Here is a 20,342-nt window from a genome sequence, read left to right on the forward strand (position 1 = left end):
GGCTAGGTCGCCTAATGCATTAATTAATGCGCTAGAGAGAGAGGCAAGCGCCGAGCAGCTCCCACCACGAGAGCGTGTTGCGCGCCGACCGAGCACCGCGACCACCCGCGACCGCGGGCCTGCGCGCGCGGAACGTCGGCTCAACAAGAAGACGCGTACGCGCGACAAGAAGACGCGCAACAAGAAGACGCGCACGCCCCGAACATGTTCAGCGACAGCGAATCCGAGGACGAGGCGCCCGCGCCGCCGCCCGCGCCCGCGCGCAAGCGCCCCGCCGCGGACGACGACGGCGACGACGACGACGACGACGCGAAGCGGGCGAGGGCCATCTTCGGCGCGCCGCCCGCGGACGCGAGCGACGGCGAGGACGGCGGCGGCCGCGACGCCGGCGACGGCTGGCGCCGCGAGGACTGGCGCGACGAGGCGCTCGCGCGCGCGGGCGCCGGCGGCGCCGCGCGCGGGTCCTTCCTCGACAAGATCGCCGGGTCCTTCGTCGACCCGCGCGTCAACGCGCGGAGCCGCGCCGAGGGCGACGGCGGCGGCGACGACGCCGCGCCCGCGCGGCGGGCCGCGGCGCCGTCGGGCCACTGGAGCCGCGACTCCGCGCGCCAGGCGCGCGTCCGCGAGGAGCGGCTCCGGTCGAACCCGTCCGGCGCCGACGGCCGCGCCGCGTACGACCGCCCCTCGATGCACGGCCGCGAGGTCGTCATCTCCGTCGGCCCCAGCAGCCTCCCGGCGAACTGCCGCGTGACCAAGAGCCGCATCCCGCCCGCGAACGCCAAGTGGAACTAACGTCCAGCGCGTGTCGCCGCGCATCCGTCGCGCGCGGACTCGTACAGAGCTGGAAATCCGGGTGCGTGATAATCTGAGCAGCGGCCAAGCGCGAGGCCTCGCGCGCGCACGCCGCGCCCTTGACGTCGCGAAAGATGACGACCTACGGCGGCATCCCCGCGGTCCTCGACGAGACGTCGGGGGGGGACCGGGCGACGGCGCGGCGCTACGAGGAGGTCGTCTTCGAGGCGACCTACGCCGACGGCGAGCTCCGCCCCCACTCGTCGCACAACTGCGCGGGCGTCGCGGTCTTCGTCTGCGCGTGCGCCGCGACGGCCTGGGCCGTGCTGAGCAACTTCCACGCCCCCTGGTCCCTCTCGCTCGACGCCGCGCCGCCGCGATCGATCGAGGCGACGAACGCGGCGGTCGACTTCGCGGGCTTCCACCCCGGCCGCGGCTACCCGCGGCTCGAGGCCGGGTCCGTCATCGAGCCCCACGCCGCGACGACCCTGCGGCTGCGCCCCCCGCCGGACGGCGGACAACTCGCGGCCTGGGCCGTGGCCGCGAGCGCGCGGCCCGGCGACGCCGGCGAGGCGATCCACGCGTCGACCGCGGTCGAGGCCGTCTTCGTGCCGCCCTACGCGGGCCACTACGTCGCGTCGGCGACGCTCGGCGGCGAGGCCTACGAGCGCACCTTCCTCTGCCGCTACGTGCGGCGGAGCCTGCGGGCGGCGGCGCCCGCGGACCGCGACGCGTTCCTCGACGCCGTCCAGACGCTCCGGACCTACGGCGGTGACGAGGGCCGAAAGCTTTACGGGCCCGACTACCTGCCCCTGGCCCACTTTGTCGCCGTCCACCTCGCCCTCGCGGGCGACCGGCGCGGCGACCGGCTCCACGACGGCCTGGGCTTCGTGACGCAGCACGTCGCGCTCACGAACGCGTTCGAGCGCGCGCTCCGCGTCGTCGCCCCCGGCGTCTCCGTGCCCTACTGGGACTACACGGAGGACCACGTGTTGGCGTCTATGGCCGGCGGCGACGCCAGCGCCCTCTGGGCGACGGACGTCTGGTCCGACGACGTTTTCGGGAACGCGTCGGGCTCGCGCCACCACGCGCCCGAGCGCGGCCGCTTCGCCTACGCGCGCGTCGCCGACGCGGCGGGCGCCGCGCGCAGCCCCTACGGCTACCTGCGCGCCCCCTGGAACGTGAACCGGTCGCCCTTCGTCGCGCGGTTCCACAAGCTCGCGGGCGCGTCGCTGCCGCTGGACGCGTGGTCGAACTGCTACGCCGTCGCGGACTTCGCGTTCAACCTCGACAGCGCGGACTCGTGGTACGCCTACGCCTGGGCCGCGGGCTACCTGCCCCACGGCCCCGTGCACACCATGGTCGGCGGCTACGCGGCGCCGGCGGAGGCGATGGACGAGCTGCGGGCGATCCTCGGCGACGACGTGGCCGTCGGGTCCTTCGCGAACGGCCTGCTCTACCTGCCCAAGGACATGTACCGCGACCTGCCGTCCGTCCAGTACCCGAAGGCCTGCTCCCGGGACGCGCCGCAGGCGCGGTGCCACGTCGTCTGCCCGAAGCCCGAGGACTACGAGAGCTCGGGTTTTTTAGACGAGATGAAGGCGTTCATGGCGGGCTACCAGTGGTATTTCGCGCTGGACGAGGACCGCACGGAGCGCTTCCTGCGGTTCCTCTGCGAGACGCCGTTCTCGCCGGGCGACATCCTCGAGGCCGGCGCGCCCAACGACGTCGCCTTCTGGCCCATCCACCCCTTCGTGGACCGGCTGCTCCAGTACAAGCGCGTCGCCGCGCCGTTCGCGGACGCGGCCTGGCGCGACCCGGGCGGCGACACGCGCTACTGCGCGCGCGACGACGCGACGGCGTGCCAGGGGCACCACGCGGAGGACCTGACGGTCTTCGCGACGACCGTCGACGGCGCGGCCGCGACGCTGTCCAACGGCGAGGTCTTCGCCGCGGCGAACCCCCACGACTACAAACTCGACTACATCTACGACACCTTCGACATGGACCACTGCGACGCCCTCGGCGCCAACGCGACGGCCTTCCCCCACTTCCCGCGGCTCGCGTGGTGGGGCGACGGCGCGGGCGGGGCGTAAGCGTCGCGCGCGGGAACGTACGCGTCGCTCGCTGGTCGAGGGCCCGCGTCCTCCGCGCGGATGCCGCGTCGACGGGGCGTAAGCGTCGCGCGCGGGACGCGAGGGTCGCGCGCGGCGCCGGGTGCCTTAGCGACGACCTCACGCGCGGCGGTGGGACGAGTGGGACGTGTAGCCCGCGGCGACGACGTCCGCGTGCTTCGGGCGGTACTTGAGGCTGTCCTGGACGGACGCGCGGCGGCTGCGGAACTCGTGGCGCGCGAGCTTGGGCGCGTGGCTCTTCGGGGGCACCCAGGTCTTGTTCGGGTGGTCGTCGGGCGCCCAGTCCGGCGCCACGGGCGGCTCGAGCCGCGCGAGCTTCGCCTCGAACTTGGAGAGGATCGCGTCGGCGTCGACGCCGCCGACGCGGTCCTTGGGGACCCCGCCGGCGGCGAGCGCGGCCTTGCGGGCCCGCGCGAGCACGGCGGCGCGGTCCGGCGAGGCGGACCCGCGCGACGACGCCGGCGACGGCGGCGCGGCGTCGCGCGCGGCCTCGAGCGCGCGCTGCAGGTCCGCGCACCGGGCCTCCGCGGCCTCCGCGCGCTCGAGCGCCTGCTCGAGGTCCCGCGCGGCGGACGCGCGCAGCGCCTCGGCGTGGGTGCGCCCCTCGCGCTCGACCTCGGCGTCGTGGCGCGCGGCGTCGAGGTCGCGCCGGAGCCGGCCCTCGTCGCCGGCGCCGTCGTCCGCGCGCGCCTCGACCGCGGCCATGGCGTCGGTCTCGAGGTCCACGGGCGGGCCGTCCTCGATGGGCTGGGCCGACGCGTAGGCGCCGAAGTCGAACTCGGCCTCCTCCGGGTCGTCGTCGGCGTACTCGTCGTCGGGCGCGAACGCGTCGAGGCGGACGTCGCGCGCGACGGTGAACGCCACCGACGCGCCGACGGGTACGCGGAAGGGGTCCAGGCGCTGCACGAGGCGCGTCATGGACCAGCCCCGCGTGTCGTCGCGGCCGACCTTGACGATGAGGTCGCCCGCGAGGAAGCGGCCGTGCTTCCGGGGCAGCCGCCGCGCGACGCCGTCGCCGCGGTGCACGCACGCGACGTCGTCGTAGTCCTTGCAGTCGGCCTTGATCTTGATGCCGCCGCGGCGCCGGTCCTCGCAGACGATGAGCCCCATGCCCTTCTTCGTCTTCGCGACCTCCTTGGAGAAGAGGCACTCGCAGAACTTCGCGGCCTCGAGCTTCGCCTCCCGCGTAGACGTGATGATCTCGTAGGCCTCGTGGACGGCCTGGAAGGCGTCCGGGTCGCCGCCCTTGTCCGGGTGGTGCTTGAGCGTGGCCTTGCGGTACGCGCGCTTCAAATCCTTGTCCGTGAGCTCGTGCTTCGTCGCCGCGTCGAGGCCGAGGCGCTCGTAGAACTCGTCCTGGTCGAGGCCGGGCGGCGTCGCGTCCGCGGGCGCGTCGGGGTCGGCGGCGCGCTCGATGGCCCGGTCGATGGCCTCGATCCACGCGTTCTTCAGGCGCTCGCTCGGCGCCTCCATGACCATCTGCGCTCCGTTCGCCTTGTTGACCGCGAGGCACTCGGCGCGCGTGCGGTGGGGGAAGCGGCCGCACTCGCCGCCGGAGATGTTGACGACGCCCTTGGCCGCGCCGACGGGCCGCGACGACTTCGGGTCGAAGTCCTCGAAGTAGAAGAGGTAGCAGCCCTCGAGCACGAACCAGCGCCGCTTCCAGCTGTGGCGCCCGAGGTTCACGAGGCCCGTGCCGCTGCCGGAGCCGCCCTTCTTGTTCAAGAAGCCCTCCATGGAGGCGACCATCGTCGGTCGCGTCGCGGCGGGAACCGGAGCGTGTGGCTACGCTGGAACAGTTTTTAGCGCCGGAGAGCGTTGACCTTCACATTGAGGTTCAACTCTGCTCAATCCTCGGCGTCTTGCGATGCTCGTGTGAGACCGCCGCGGCCCTGCCGGTGAGCCGGCGCTCGATGCGCCCGCTGCTCCTCTTCACCCACGCCGTCAGCGTCGCCGCGGCGCTCGCGCAGCCCAAGCACCTCGTCGTCCAGGTGCACGGCATCTCGGGCACGGCCGGCGACCTCGGCTACCTGCGGCGGAGGCTCGAGGCGGACGACGACGTCGCCGTCCTCGCCTGCGCGTCCAACGAGGGCTTCCTGAAGACCTTCGACGGCGTCGCCGCGGGCGCCGCGCGCGTCGCGCGCGAGGTCCGCGCCGAGGTCGCGCGCAGGCCGACGCTCGAGACCATCTCCGTCGTCGGCAACTCGCTCGGCGGGCTCTACGGCCGGCAGGCCGTCGCCGCGCTCTACGACGACGCGACTCGCACGATCTGCGGCCTCGAGCCGCTGGCCTTCGTGACGACCGCGGCGCCGCACCTCGGCAGCCGGCGCGCGCGCTGGAGCCCGTTCCTCCGGCCGCTCGCGCCGCTCGCGCCGCGGTGGTTCGCCCAGAGCGGCCGCGACGTGTTCCGGCAGTCGCCGGTCCTCGAGGCCTTCGCCGCGGAGCGGCTCTTCCTCGAGCCGCTCCGGGCCTTCCGCGCGCGGCGCGCGTACGGCACGGCGCGCGGCGACTTCATGGTGCCCGTCGCCTCCGCGCTCTTCACGGCGCTGCCGCCGGCGGCCCTCGCGCGCCAGGGCGAGCGGCTCGAGGACCGCGACGCGCCGGCGGGCGGCGCCGCGTACCTCGTCCGCGCCGCGGCCTACGACGGCTCGCGCGCGGCGCTCCCGGCGGACGAGCGGCGCCTCGCGGAGGGCCTCGACGCCGTCGGCTTCGACCGCGTGCTCGTCGAGTTCCCGTCCGCGGGGCCCCTCGGCGCGCCGCTCGCGCACAACAAGCTCGTCGCGCTCGAGCGGCCGCCGGCGGACCCGCGGGCGACGCTGCTCCGCGGCGTCGAGGGCACGGACGTCGGCCGGCCCGTCATGGACGGCCTCGCGCGCTGGCTCCTCGGCCAGGCCCGCGCGCGCGACGGCGCGGCGTCGACCTCGAGATAGCACGCGCGCGACCTGGAACTAGGAGGCTCCAGCTTGTTCCGGCGGCAGCACCGAACATAGGAGACCCCCCCTTTGGCATTGCGGACCGACTCGTGTCACCGGCGACACGCGCGACACACAAACAGGCGCGTTAGCGCGCGCTAGGTCGCCAGCACCGCGGGCGCGGACGCGGACGCGGGCCGCGGCGGCGACCGGGACCCCTTCCGCGGCCGCGGCCGCTGCGGCCTCGGCCTCGGCGCGTCGTCCGGGCTTCGGAGCTCGGCCTCGCCGTGCGCGAAGGCGCAGGGGAGGCCGCGCGCGCTCATGGGGCAGTGCGACCCGCCGCTGTCGAGCCAGTGCTTGCAGAGGCGCGTGCGGTAGCCGCCGCCCCGCGGCGGTGCCGCCGGCGGGCACCGGTCGTCGGCGCGCGGCGCCGGCGGGAGCGTCCGCGGCGGCGCGCGGCGCCGCGGCCGCGGCCCAAAGTAGGCGAGCGCGGCCGCGAGGTCCGGTGGCGCGCCGTCGTCGAGCGCCGCGTGGCCCGCGCGGAAGCAGTGGGCCACGAGGCGCGGGAACGCGCGCGAGAGGCGCTCGAGCGTCTCACCGTCGCCGGGCCCCGCGGCCAACTCGTGGCGGTGGTGGCGCCCGTTCCGCAGCGCGCGGAGCAGCGCGAGCACCGACGACCCGTCGTAGGTCCGCCGCTTCTCGAGCCGGCGCCGCAGCGCCGGGTCCAGCCCGTCGAGCCAGGACGCCGCGCCGAGCACGGCACCGCCGCCGCCGTCGAGCGCCGCGCGCAGCGCCGCGGCGTCTGTAGGCCGCTCCTCGGCGTAGTCCGACAGGTCGCACAGGAAGTCGGACCGCCGCGCGTCGGTCCAGAGGGCGCAGTGCTGAGCCCAGGCGCCGGGCGACGCGCAGTCGCCCGCGGCGCGCATGTCGCCGACCTCGACGAGCCGCGCGTCGTCCGACGCGTCCGCGACGGCGCGCGCCGCGGCGTCGTCGACGCCCCGGAAGCACGCGAACTTCGCGAGGCGCGCGAGGTCCCAGACGTCGCGGCGCGCCGTCGTCGCCGCGTCGCGCCGCGCGACCTCGAAGGCGTCGAGGGGCACGAGCTTGAGGTCGTGCGTCCGGAACGCGTCGTCGACGGCCAGGTCGCTCTCCCCGGCGCCGCGGCGCGCGCCGCCGGCGTCGCGCGGCACGAGCGCGACGCTGTCGGGCGTCGCGCGCCACTTGGCGTCGCCCTCGGCCGTCGGCAGCGCGGTCCGGAGCCAGGCGAGCGCCCCCGCGACGCGCCGGAGCGAATCCAGAAGACCGCCGGGTTCGCCGCCGAGCCGCTGGATGTCCCCGCGAAATCCCCCGGCGCCCACGAGCTCCGCCACGGTGCACGCGTGGGCCTCGAGGGCCACGCGCGCCTCGGCGCCGACGACGTCGCAGGCGTAGAAGCGCACGATGGCCGCGTGGTCCGCCGTCTGCAAGACGCCGATCTCGCGCGCGAGGTCCGCGCGGTTCGCGACGCGGCGCAAAACGACGGACGCGCGCTTCGCGCCGAAGAAGCCGTCGACCCGCGGCTCGTTGCGCGCTACCGACGGCGCCATGGCGGCGCTCCGCAGCACCACGGGCCCCGCGCGCGGCGGCGGCGGAGTAGAAGCGCGCGGCGCCGCGGAGGCGACGATGCGCGGCACGCGCTCGCCCGCGTCGCGCCGCCCCGCGAAAAAGGCGAGGCCCAGGCACAGCAGGCCCAGCACCGCGACCGGCACCCCCGCGGGCCGGGGCACGAGCACCGGCGGCCGCGACGCGACGGCGACGAGCGCCGTGGAGTCGGAGGACACGAGCGCGAGCGCGCAGGCGATGAGCGCGGACCGCTCGTGTGTGTATGGCGCTTCCACGGCGTCGAGCGCCGGCGGGCCCCGGGCCGCGGGCACGACGCCGCGGGCGCCGTTCAGGACGATCGGGGGCACGGCCGCCGCCGGCGGCGCCGCGTCCGCGAAGGCGGGCGCGCCGACGCGGCGGTCGCTGACCGCGGACGTCGTCGCGCGCCAGCGCAGCTCGCCGCTCGCGGCGTCCGAGGCCTCGAGCGTCCAGGTCGTGCGCCCAAAGAGGGGCGCGTCGGACCGGGGCTGCCGCGTGCACACAACAGCGTCGTTCTCATCGCAGAGCTCCGCCTCGGAGACGACGTTCGAGTCGACGCGGCCCGTGAAGACCGTGTCGCCGTCGGCGCTGAGGAAGGGCGTCTTCCCGACGAGCGCCGCCACGCTGTCGTGGGTCCAGTTGCTCGGGAGCCGCTCCGTGTGCTTGTCCCACACCGTGACGGCGCGGTCCGCCGCGGACGCGCGCGCGTCCGGCGCGCCGCGCGTCGCGACGAGGCGCCGCAGGTCCCGCGGCTCGTCGTCGCCGGCGAGCTCGGGGAGCTCCGCGGGCTCGTCGTAGACCACGAGCTCGTCGTCTTTCGGCACCGGCGGCGCCTCGAGCAGGACCCGCGGCGCGGCGTCGACCGATATGGTCGTCGCGAGCGCGACGAGGACGAGCAGCGGGGCGCCCCTGCCGGGCGCCATGCGTTCGGAACGGGGGGGCGTCCCGGGTGGCGTCGGTGGCGACGGCGTTCGGTAGCGCAGACCAGGTCGCCGCTCGAGCCGCAGGCCGGTGATCTCTCAACATTGCCGTTCACGGCCGGCTCGGGCTGCCCGGGCTGCACAACGAATATGGCCAGCCTCGCGTCGTCCTACGCGAAGCATGACGCGCTCGCGCGCGAGCTCGACGCGGAGATGACGAACAACACGGAGTGGGAAACGCGGGGCACGCACGAGGTCGCCATGAGCGACGAGATGCGAGCCCTGGAGCAGCGCCGGGAGGAGCTCGTGCCCCTGCCAGGGTTAGGCTCCGCAGTCATGGTCGACGGCCTGCGGAAGGCGCCGGCCTTCAACGGCGCCGCGGGCGTCGTCGTCTCCGGCGCGCTCGGCGGCCACCGCGTCGCCGTCGAGCTCCGGGGGCCCGGCAAGAAGCGGGGGACGCGGCTCCGGGTCAAGGCGGCGAACCTGAGCGAGTGCTTCATGGAGCCCAAGGCGACGGCGGCGGAGCTCCTCGACGGCCGCTGCGGCCCCGCGGGCGACGCGCTCTGGGTCGGCGACTGCACGGCCGCGGCCGTCGCGAGCTCCGGCTTCGCGGACGCGGACGCGCTCCGGCGGCTCGGCTACGGCCGCGCCGCCGCCGAGGGCCTCGTCGACGCCGCCGCGGCCGCGGGCTGGCCGCGGGCGGCGACGCACGTCGTGCTCTGCGCCCCGGAGCTCTTCGGCCTCGCGGGGGCCGAGGGCAAGACCGTCGTGGAACGGGACGCGGACGCGGACCTCGGTGCCGCGGCCGAGGCCGTGCAAATGCTACAAAAACAAAACCACACCGTCGCCGTCTGCGGCGTCGAGGGCAAGGACCGCGCGCCGGCCGTCGCGCTGGTCGCCCTCGTCTACGAGGGCAGGACCGTCGCCGACGCCTGGGCCGCCGTCGCCGCGGGGCGCCCGACGGCGCGGCTCTCGGCGAAGCGCGCGGTCGCGGTCGCCGCGGCCGTCGCCGCGACGCCCGGCGCCGACGCCCGCGCCGGCCTCCTCGCCCTCTGCCCCGCGCTCGACGCCGCGCGCCTCGACGCGGCCCTCGCGGCCTAGCGCGCGAAGGTGACGCGGGGGCTCTCGGGGTTGATGGGGTTGAGCACGTCGACCCAGCCGTCGAAGGACCCGAGGCTGTCGGGCTTCGTCGGCAGCAGGCTCAGCTCGTGGGGCCCCGCGGCGAAGTGGTCGGGCTTCACCGTGAGCCGGCGCTCGCCGTCGCGCGACGTCAGCGACACCGTGCAGTTCGCGACGTCGAAGACCGTGCCCTTGAGCGGGTGCGCGCCGCCGAGGAAGGCCGCGCGGTCCCGGTAGTAGGCGAGCTGGCCGCCCCGGAGCACGAAGTAGCGCTCGTTCCAGCTCTTGCGGCCGAAGAGGGACGTGCCCCCGCCCTGCTTGAGCATGGGCCCCTCGAACGTGACCTCGTCGCCGGTCGACGCGCACCGCGCGAGCAGCGCGACCTGCGCCTCGCTCGTGCGCCGCTTGCTCGACGAGATCTTCACGGGCCGGCTCGGCGACGCGGCGGCCGACGCGCTCGTCCCCACGGCGACGGGCACCGGCGGCGGCGGCGGCGCGGCCTCCGGCGGCGGCGGCGGCGGCGGCGGCGCGGCCTCCGGCGGCGGCGGCGGCGGCGGCGGCGGCGGCGGCGGCGCGGCCTCGGGCTCGGGCTCGGGCTCGGGCGGCGGCGAAGCCTCGGGCTCGGGCTCCGGTGCGGGCGGCGGCGCGACCTCGGGCTCCGGCTCCGGTTCGGGCGCCGGTTTCGGCGCGAGGACCTTGGGCGGGAGCTGGACCTTGGGCGGGAGCTGCACTTTCGGCGGAAGCTGGACCTTCGGCGGCCCCGCGGGCGGCGCCGGCGCCGCGGCGGCGGCGAGGAGCGCCTGAGTCCTCGCGACGAGCTCCGCCTCGTCGTCGTCGTCGTCGTCGTCGGCCTCGGCGTCCGCGGGCGCGGGCGCGGGCGCCGCCGCGGGCTCGGGCTCCGCCGCGCCGCCCTCGTACTCGGCGTGCTTCGCCTTGGCCACGGCCCGCGTCTCCTCGAGCATGGTCGCCGTCGCCGCCCGGCGCGCCTCGAGCTTGAGCGCGTGGTCGCCCTTCGCGCGCGCCATCGCGGCCGCGCGCCGCTCCCGGAGGGCCGCGAGGCCGGACACCGCGGCCCCGCTCTTGAGGAAGCTGTCCGCGCAGGGGGCCTTCCAGCTCAGCCCCGCGTAGGCGACGCAGTCGCCGTCGAGGGGCGTGCAGCACTTGGGGCACCACTCGTCCGTGAACGCGGCGCGGTACGCGAGCTCCGTGTAGCTCAGGCCGTAGCCGTCGACGCAGCGCGGCGCGTCCGGCGGCAGGGGTTCGCCCGTCTCGAAGCACCGGTCGTACCTCGCCCCGTGGCACGCGCCGCAGTAGGGGAGGCCGTCGTCGGGCCCTAAAAAGCACTGCTCCGCGTCGTCGTCGAGCAGCGTGCGGCAGGCGACGCAGCGGAGGCAGTCCGGGTGGAAGACCATGGGCGCGCCGTCGGGCGCCACGCGCAGCCGCGGCGCCAGGTCCGGCGCCGGCGCCTCGGGCGCGGGGATCGCGCGCTCGTCGCCGACGACGGCGCCGCCGCAGAGGAAGCACCGCGCCGCGACGGCGCCCTCGTACGCGGCCGGCGAGTAGACCTCGCCGTCGTCGCCGAAGAAGAACTGGAGCGCCCCGTCCGGGCCCGGCTCGATGCGCGCGCCCGTCGCGTGGCAGCGGAAGTGCTCGGGCTTCCACGCGCGGCCGCCCGCGCGGACGACGTCGCCCTCGATGACCTCGCCCGACGCCGCGCACCGCTCGCCGAACTTGTCGAGGTAGGCTTGTCGGCTGTAGGGCAACCCGTCGCGCTCGAAGTAGGCCTCGCCCTCGAGGGGCGCGCCCGTCGCCGCGCAGCGGAAGTGGTCCGCGTGCCACCGGCCGCCGCACGCGTCGACGTAGCGGTCGCGGCCCGCGACGACGCCGGTGCCGCACGCGGGGCACCGCGGCGCGAAGGACGCCCGGAAGCAGTCCTCGCAGAAGGGCATGACGCCCCGCCCGTCCTTCTGGTCCCTGCCGAAGGCGACGCCGCCCTCGAGGCGCCCGTCGTTCGGGCAGTCGCCGTTGTCGCAGCGGTAGCACGCCGCGTGCCACGTCTCGCCGAGCGCGCGCACGGCGTCGGACCCGTCGAAGGCGCAGCCCCGCTTGCATCGGTGGCACGTGAAGAGCAGCTCGCGGTAGGCCTCCTCGCAGTAGGCCCGGCCCTCGTGCTCGTAGAACGAGCTCGGGTCGAGCCGCGCGCCCGTCGCCGCGCAGCGGAAGTCGCCCGGCATCCACCGGAGGCCGCAGGCGATGACGTAGGCGTCGCCGCGCCGCAGGGGCTGCAGCGTGCGGGCCTCGAGCTTCCGGCCGAACGCGGCGAGGTGCGCGTCCCGCGTCCGGGGCAGGCCGTCGGGCCCGAGCGCGAAGTCGACGCCGTCGCGGATGCGCCGCCCCGTCGCCGCGCAGCGGAACTCTTTGAGGGGGATGCGCCGGCCCGCGCGCTCCAGCACGACGACGCCGCGCTCGACGTAGACGACCTCGTCGTCGTAGCGCGCGCTCGCGTCGTCGTTCGCGTCGTCGTCGTCCGAGTAGTCGCCGTCGGACTCGGACTCGCCCGCGGCCGACGCCGCGCGCTGCGCGCGCGTCGCCGCGGGCGTCGCGTCGCCGAGCCTCGGCGTGCGGTAGAGCGCGACGAAGCGCTTGACGTCGCGGCGGAGCGCGCGGTCGCGCTCCGCGTTGAGCGAGTGGAGCCGCGGGCTCGGCCGGTACTCCGGCTCGCGCGGCGCCTCCTCCGCGGCGACGGCCGGCGCCTCCGCCGCCGCCGCCGCCGCGGGCGCCCCGTCCTCCTCCTCGTCGTCGTCGTCGAACTCCAGCGGCTCGTCCTCGGCCTCGGGCGCGTCGTGCTTGACGACGACGACGGGCGCGGCGTCGACGGCCGCGGGCGGCGCCGCGAGCGTCTCGCGCCCCTCGAGGAACGCGGAGCTCGCGCGCCGCCGCGGCTCGTCGTCGGGCCGCTCCTCCGCCGCCGCGGCGTCGGCGGCGTCGTCGAGCGCGTCCGGATCGAAGCAGTCCTCGTCCACCGTCGCGCGCCGCGCGACGGCCCGCGTCGCCTCGACGCGGGCCAGCGTCGCCGCCGGCGCGCCGTCCGTCGCCGCGGCCGCGCCGGCGCTCGCGAGCTGCTGCCACGCGCGCAGGTGGCCGAGGAGGCCCGGCGCGGGCACGTCGCGCACGTCCGGCACCTCGCCGAGCCGGAGGCGCCCCGCGAGGGTCCCGACCCACTTGCCGTAGCGCGTCACGGGCGCGGAGAAGACGGCGGACCCGCCGAGGCCGCCCACGTCCGCGGCGCCGTCCTCGTCCACGAGCGCGTCGAAGAGGCGGCTCCGCTCGCTCGCGGGCGGCTCCAGCACCTCCGGGTGGGCGGCGGCGCCGTCGTCCCGCGGCGCCGCCGACGACGCGCGCGACCGCGGCGACGGCTCCGCGCCGTCGACGTCGACGACGTCGTCGGCGCGCGCGGCCTCGCGGTCCCGCCGCGCGGCGTTGGCGCGCCAGACGTCCGCGCCGTAGGCCGCGTGGCGCCCGTCCCAGGGCGCCACGGACGGCGCGGGCGGCCCGTCCGTCGCCGCGACGACCGAGCCCCGCTGCTTCGCGACCGCGCCCGCTTGCGGCGCGGCGCCGGCGCCGCGGCGCGCGCGGTCGAGCGGGATCTCCGCGAAGCCGAGGGGCGGCGCGGACTCGTCGCCGCCGCGGCGCACGACGACGACGAGGCGCTGCGCGGCGAGCCAGTCGCCGTCGGCGACGGCGCTGAAGAGCGGCGGCGTCGCGTGCCGCGGCCACTTCCACGTCGGCGTGTCGTCGCTCCAGACCGCGGAGGCGAGGTCGAGGCAGCCGAGGCGCGGGCCCGGGTCGACGTCCTTCTTCTTCTTCGCGCCTTTTTCCCCGCCGCCGGAGAGCGACGCGCGCCGGTCCGGCGCCGCGGGGCTCGCCGGCGCCGCGGCGCCGTCGCGCGCGGGCATGCGCGGCGCGGCGCCGCGCGGCATGTCGGGGCTCGACGCCGCGAGGGAGACGTCGTCGGCGGGCGCCCTCGGGGTGTCCTTGCGCTTCCTGAGGCGCCGCTCGTTGAAGTCGAGCGTCGGCTTCGCGGCGCGCGGGTTCGCGCACGCAGCCGCGACGGCCGCGGCGTCGTCGCCGTCGGCGGACGACGCGCCGAAGGACGCGCGGTCGCCGCCGCGGTGGAGCCAGGGCGCGCGCAGGGAGAGGCAGAGCGGGCCCGCGTAGCCGTCGTACTTGGCGTAGGTCTCGCACTTGCGCGGGCTCACCTCGGGCGCGACGGAGAAGACGCAGTCCTCGAGCGCGACGAAGGCGCCGTCGAGCGCCCCCGGCGCGCCGCGGCAGAGCCGCGGCGGCCGCGCGGGCACGTCGAAGGCCGCCGCGACGGCGCGGTGGTCGCTGTTCGACATGCCCGGCGAGAAGCACGCGCCGTACGATCGTTGGACCGCGCGGTGGCCCGCGCCGGGCGGCGCGCCGTCGACCCAGGAGCAGCAGGACGGCGGCGCGTTCGACTTGTAGAGCACGCGGTCGCAGTAGGACGGGTTCTGGTTCTTCTTGTTCGAGTAGGCCGGCGCGCCCTTGACCAAGCGGTACGTCGGCGGGAACGCGATGGCGCCCTCCTCGAACGTCGCGAAGACGGCGGCGCGCTCGAGCCGCTCGGCGGCGAGCTGGTCGCAGGCGACGAGGTCGCCGACGCGGCCCGCCTCGGCGTCGCCGAGCGTCGCTTCGAACTCGGCCTCGGAGCCGTGCGCGCCGCGGTCGACGCGGTAGTTGAGGTCGCCGAACCAGAAGACGTGGTCGAACTGGTGCAGCGCGTCCATGCGGTCCCGCGGGGCGTCGTAGCAGGGGTGCGCGGCCTCGGCGAGGCGCCGCAGCCCGCCGTTGATCTCCTCGACGTTCGACTGGCGCTCCGCGACGCGCGTCGCGCGCGCCGCGAGGTGCGACGTGACGAACATGACGTCGATGCCCTCGTCGCCGAGGCAGGCGCCCTCGAAGGACAGGGCCACGGCCGCGGCGCCCTTGTTGCCGAGCACGTGCGCGAAGCCCGTGGCCTCCGTGTGCGCGGCGACGCGCCTGCGTGGAAATCGACCGCCGGTCGGGGTGGACAACAGAAAACCTTGCGTCAAAACCGTCGCATGCTCTCAAATTGAAGTCGCGTTGAAGATTTGAGTTCCGCGCGGCGACGCGCGAGAGCCGCCGCTTGAGGTCGCGGCGCGCGAAGACGAGCACGTGGATGTCCCAGAGGCTCGAGCTCGCGACGAGGGCGTAGGCGCCGGACCCCTTGGCGCGCTTCGCCTGGAGGCAGGCCAGCGCGCGGTCCCGCGCGAAGGCCGCCGCGGGCCCGGCGGCCGGCGCGGCGAGCCGCGCCTCGAGCGCGTCGAACGCGCGGCCGCCGGCGAGGTGGCGCTCCAAAGCCTCGACCCACTTCTTCTTGTTCGAGTTCTCCTGGAAGCCGATCGCGTAGATGTCGTGCGCGCCCGGCGGCAGCCACTCGTCGAGGTCCGCGAGGTTCTTCGGCGGCTTCTTGTCGCCGACGTTCCACGTGCCGCAGAGCACCTGGGCAGCAAAAGAGAGATGCAACGTCGCTTCAACGTGAGTGTTCCGCGCGCGCGCGTTCCAGAAAAAGCATCCACGCTTCGAGACCGTTCCGAGAGACGATCGTTCGTCCAAAAATCAGCCGAAGCGAGTGGAAAACGGCCGAGATATGAGCCTTTGAAGTTGGGAATTTCGCTCTCTTTTGCTGCCCCGCAGAGCACGGACAGCGACTCGCCCGGCGCCGGCGGCGCGCCCGGCGGTACGCCGAGGACGCAGGCGCGGCAGCGCGCGAGGAACGCGCCGCGCGCGACGCCCGATTTGAAGTAGACCGCGCAGCGGTCGACCTGCGCGGACACCGACCGCCGGTTCGGGACGTCCCGACGAAACTTGGAAATGCTCGAGCTCGGTCACATAGATTCGGCTGCTTTTTTGGACGGATCGATGGCTCTCGTCGAGCTCTCGAAGCACAGCGAAGGTGCTTGTGTCAAAACGGTCGCATACGCTCACATTGAAGTCGGGTTGAATATTTTTGTTTCCCGCGCGGCGGTCGACGTGCGACCCGAAGAGCGTCTTCCGGTCGTCGGCCTTGGACCAGGTGAGGTCGAGGCGCCGGCCGTGCGTCGGGCTCGCGCCGCAGGCGGCGCCGTCGAGGGGGCAGACGCCGCGGCCCTCGCCGAGGTCCACGGCGCGCGCCGCGACGTCGAGCACGATCGTCGTCTCTACGAACTGGCCCACGAAGTTGCACATCTCCACGCGGAAGGCGACGCCGCGGTCCACGGCGTACTCGTGGTCCGCGGCGCAGTCCAGCTCCGTCCGCGGGCCCCGGAGCACCTGCGCGGCGGCGGCGCGGGGGGGCGGTCCGCCGCGCGGACGCGGCGCGTACGCGCGGCCGGCCGCGGGCGCGGGCGGCGCGCCCGGAGCCACGTGACGAAGAGCTCGCGGTGCGCGCCGCTCTCGAAGGTCCACTTGCACGCGTCGCCGCCCGCGGCGACCTCGACGACGCGGGCGTCCGCCGCGAGCCGCGTCGCCGCGGAGATCTGCGGCGGGCGCGGCCGGTCGCGCGGCGCGGCGCGCGGAGCCGCCGCGCCGGGGCCGCGCGTCGGCGACGGGCGTCCGCTGCTTCTCGCTCCCGTCGCGGCCGCTCACGACGAGCGCGAAGCCCTCGGCGCCCTCCTCGAAGGTCAGCACGCGCCGCGACGTCGTGAGCCCGTAGGCCGTGGTCGTCGTCGCTTTGAAGGACGCGCCCTGCGGCCGGGGGTGGGTCTCGCGCCGCGCCGCGCGGCGCGTCGCACCGTGACGGCGTCCCGCAGGGCCGGCTCCAGCGCGGAGGCGTCCATGGTGATGCGCCAGGCGCAGGACGGGACGGGGCAGCTCTCGTCCAGGGATTGGGGCTGGGCAGAAGCGCCGAGGTTCAATGATGCCTGCACGCTGCTGTTTTTTTTCTCGTCTTTGCTCCAGACGTCCCACGCTGAGCGTCTGACCATCTCTGCTGCTCTGCGCTACACAGCAATGGTCCGGCACATCCGCAGGCTCCTGCTGTTGAGCGCGGCGCGCGGCACGCGCGCCTTCAGCGCCAATGCGGCGAAGCGCGTCCTCGTCCCGGTGGCGAACGGCTCGGAGGAGATCGAATTGACCTGCATCACGGACACGCTCGTGCGCGCCGGCGCCGAGGTCACCATCGCCTCCGTCGAGGCCGGGACGACGTGCGTCATGAGCCGCGGCCTCACGATCGTCGCCGACGCGCGGGTCGACGCGCTCGAGCCGACGGACTGGGACCTCGTCGTCTGCCCGGGCGGCATGCCCGGCGCGGAGCGGCTGCGCGACAGCGAGGCGCTCGACGCGATCCTCCGCGCGCAGGACGCGCGCGGCGCGCCGCTCGCGGCGGTCTGCGCGAGCCCGGCGGTCGTGCTCCAGCCCAAGGGCCTGCTCGACAAACGTTCCGCGACGTGCTACCCGGCGGAGCCCTTCGTCGCGGCGCTCGGCGCCGTCGCGGACGGCGACGTCGTCCGCGACGGCCACGTGACGACGTCGCGCGGTCCGGGCACGTCCCTCGCCTTCGCGCTGGACCTCGTGGACCAGCTCTACGGGCCCGAGAAGGCCGCGGAGCTCCGGGCGCAGATGCTCGTCTAGGCCCGCCGCGGAGTAGCCACTCGCGTAGTGGGAGACAGCGCGCTCAGATGGGCGTATGCTAGCCGCGCGCCCGGCAGTCCCAGAACTGCAAGACGAGCTTGAAAAGCTCCTCGGGCAGCGACACGGTCGCGGCGCGGCGCGCGCGCGTTCGGGCCTTGCCGGCGTTCGGGATCGGCGGGCTTCCGAAGCAGCGGACGAGGTTCGGCGGCGCCGTCGCGCGGCCGGCCAGGCAGAGGTAGCGCAGCGCCCGCAGCTGGACGACGGGCTCGCGCGCGTAGCGCGCCCAGGACCCGGCGAACTCGACGGCCGCGAGCAGGTCGACGATCGCGCGGACGGTCCGTCGCGCGGCCGCCGGGGTCCACGTGCCTTCCGCCGTCCGGATGAGCGGCGGGACCTGCAGGGTGAGCGCGAGTCTCCGCTTCGCCGCGTCGAGCGCGGTCCGCCCGTGTCCGTCGCGGAGCGAGGGCTCCGCGCCGTTTCTCAGGAGCGCGCGCACCGCGTCGAGATCGCACGCGCGAGCTTTCTCCATGAGCGCCGTCTCTCCACCTTCGCCCGCGTCGTCGACGTCCGCGCCGTGCGCCGCGAGCAGATCGATGATGCGCGGGTCGTCCGCGAGGAACAGCGGCGTTTCGCCGCCGTCGTCCAGTGCGAGATTCGGATCGGCGCCACGGGCGAGAAGGAGCCGGACCACGCCGCATTGACCTTCGATGACCGCAGTCGTGAGCATCGTCGAGCCATCCGGAGAAACGTCGTCGACAGCCACCTGGCTCGATTCGAGCCAGCGTGCGACCTCCGCAACCTCCCCCTGTTCGACCGAATCAAGCGCACACGCCAGAGCCGGGGAGTAGTTAAACACCATAGAGGCGACGTTCGTCGTCAAAGGGCTGCGTCAAATCGCTTCTCCCATCACTCGAATAGCTGGTGTTGATGGCCGCCGAGCAGAAGTTTGACGGCAAGAACGCAGCCCGACCGCGAATATGGGCAGCATTTCGCCCGAGTTTGTGGCCCAGACGCTGGTGGAGCTCCAGCGCCTCGGCGCGCAGCCCGTGCTCGACATCTTCCACGGGACGATCAGCCTCGGCGGCCACCTGCCCCCGCTCGCCGGCGCCGCGCCGCGGCCCGTGCTCGAGGCGGCCCGGGCGGAGCCGCCGCTGCTCGAGGCGACGCGGCCCGCGGCGCCCCGGGCTCAGGCGGCGCCTCGCCCGGAGCCCGCGCCCCACCCGGAGCCGGCGGCGCACCGCGCGGACCTCGTGCCGCGGAGCGTCGGCCGCGGCGACGAGCGCCTCGCCGGCGCCGCGCTCGCCGGCGCCGCGGGCGCGGCCCTGCGCCGGCACGACACCATCGACGAGGAGGCGAGCGAGGACGGGTCCACGGCCGCGCTCGCGTCGCGCGCGTCGGAGCTCGACGACGACGCGGAGGACGACGACGCGACCTACGACGTCTTCGTGAGCCACTGCAAGCGCCTGGACGCGTCCGAGGACCGCGCGGTCTGGGTCGCCGACGTCTGCGAGGGCGCGGGGCTCACGGTAGAAGAGCTCGCGTCGAAACCGTCGCATACGCTCACGTTGAAGATTTGCACTTAGGTCTTCTTCGACCGCTCGGATCTGACGGACATCTCCGCCGAGGCGCTGGAACGGAGCGTGAAGCGGTCGAAATGCCTGGTCACGGTGCTCGACCCCTACACCTTCGAGAGCGTCTGGTGCGTGCGGGAAAATCGGTGGGCCGCGGCGGCGGGGCGGCCCATCGTGCCCATCTGCGCGCGCCCGCGTTTCCGCGTCTCGCGTCGGAGCGACACTCCCCGCGCCCCTCGCAGACGACGGCGACCGCCACCGCTGGGACGCCATCAAAAAATGGTGCGGCGGCCATCCGCACGTCTTCGCGAAGCAGGCCATCAACTACAACAAGGACTACCGGACGGAGAGCAAGCTGCGCCTCCTGGAGGCCGTGCGCCGCGCGCTCGCGGAGAAGCGCGTCGCGGAGCGGCCGCCCCTGGCCCACGCGGCGTCGTCGCGCACCGTCGCGAACCGCGCCGCGGCCGTGCGCGTCGGCGTCGCCAAGTCGACGAAGGCGGACACGGCGGGCGCGACCGAGGCCGCGCTGCGCCAGCTCGCGTCGAAGCTCGGCGGCGCCGTGCCCGACGTCGTCGTCGTCGCCGTGTGCGGCGGCGACCCGGGCCGGCCGTCGCCCTACGACCTCGGGGAATGCCTCGCGAGGCTCCGCGAGGGCCCGCGCGCGCTGGGGCGCGAGACGAAGGTCCTCGCGACGACGTCGGCCTTCGGCGTCGCCGTCGAGAGCCAGTGGGTCGGGGGCGCCGCCATCGCGCTCATGGGCATCTGCGACCCCGAGGGCTCGTACGAGGTCGTCTACTCGGAGGCGCCGTCGCCCGACGTCGTCCGGGAACGCGTCGCCGCGGCCGCGGCGCGGTCGGGCCGGACCGAGCCGCCGGCCGTGTCCATCGTGCTCACGACGTACGGCACGGAGACGACGTGCCTCGCGGGCATCCAGGCCGCGCTCGGCGAGGACGCGCACCTCGTCGGCGGCTCGTGCTCGCTGGCGAACCCGCCGGGAGTCGCGGCGTCGCCCGGCGGCGGCGACCGCGACGCGTGCGCGCCGAGCGGCGTCGCGCTGCTCCTCTGCTGGCCCACGGCGGTCTGCGCGTCGGCCTTCGTGTCCGGCGCGGGGCCCAAGCCCGGCGCGGACGACGGGGCCGCGCGGCGCGCGTCGCTCGCGCCCGGCGCCGCCGCGAGCCCCAAGGCCGCGGCGAGCGCGGGCGTGATCACGTCGCTGTCCAGGCCCGAGGAGGGGGGGCTGATCGTGAAGACCATCGACCACCGTCCCGCGTCCGAGGTCTGGCGGAGCTGGCTCGACGCCGAGGACGCCGCGGCGCTCGCGCCCTGGGTCGACGACCCGGCGAACCAGCCGCCGCTGGCGAGCGCGCCCGCGTTCGCGCACAGCGCCACGAACCCCATGGGCATCGAGCGCTCGGAGGGCGTCGTCATGGTCTGCGTCATGGGCATTCACGGCGGCGAGCTCCAGTTCCTGCCGGGCGTCGACGTCGAGGAGGGCGAGGTCCTCTTCCCGCAGCACGTCGACCGGGCGACGATCTGCTCGAAGACGCACGAGGCCGCGAAGCGCGTCTGCGCGAAGCAGTCCGTCGGCACCGACGACATCCGCGGCGCCTTCACGTT

The 20,342-nt window shown here is 75.5% G+C and overlaps 2 protein-coding genes across 2 annotated transcripts; one reads left to right on the top strand and one right to left on the bottom strand.

The window, feature by feature from the left end:
- Positions 1-11,135: 11,135 nt before the first annotated feature.
- On the bottom strand, positions 11,136-11,756 carry AURANDRAFT_14124 (hypothetical protein; the record flags this gene model as incomplete). The annotated part of the gene is made up of 1 exon (XM_009040914.1): positions 11,136-11,756. A coding segment is annotated over one exon (621 nt), but the record flags the coding sequence as incomplete, so codon positions are not given.
- Positions 11,757-16,533: 4,777 nt separating this feature from the next.
- Positions 16,534-17,154, top strand: AURANDRAFT_29730 (hypothetical protein; the record flags this gene model as incomplete). The annotated part of the gene is made up of 1 exon (XM_009040853.1): positions 16,534-17,154. One exon carries the CDS (start codon positions 16,534-16,536, stop codon positions 17,152-17,154), a length of 621 nt encoding a protein of 206 aa, XP_009039101.1.
- Positions 17,155-20,342: the final 3,188 nt, after the last annotated feature.

This window comes from Aureococcus anophagefferens (assembly GCF_000186865.1).
Source record: "Aureococcus anophagefferens unplaced genomic scaffold AURANscaffold_17, whole genome shotgun sequence".
Classification (NCBI taxonomy): domain Eukaryota; class Pelagophyceae; order Pelagomonadales; family Pelagomonadaceae; genus Aureococcus; species Aureococcus anophagefferens.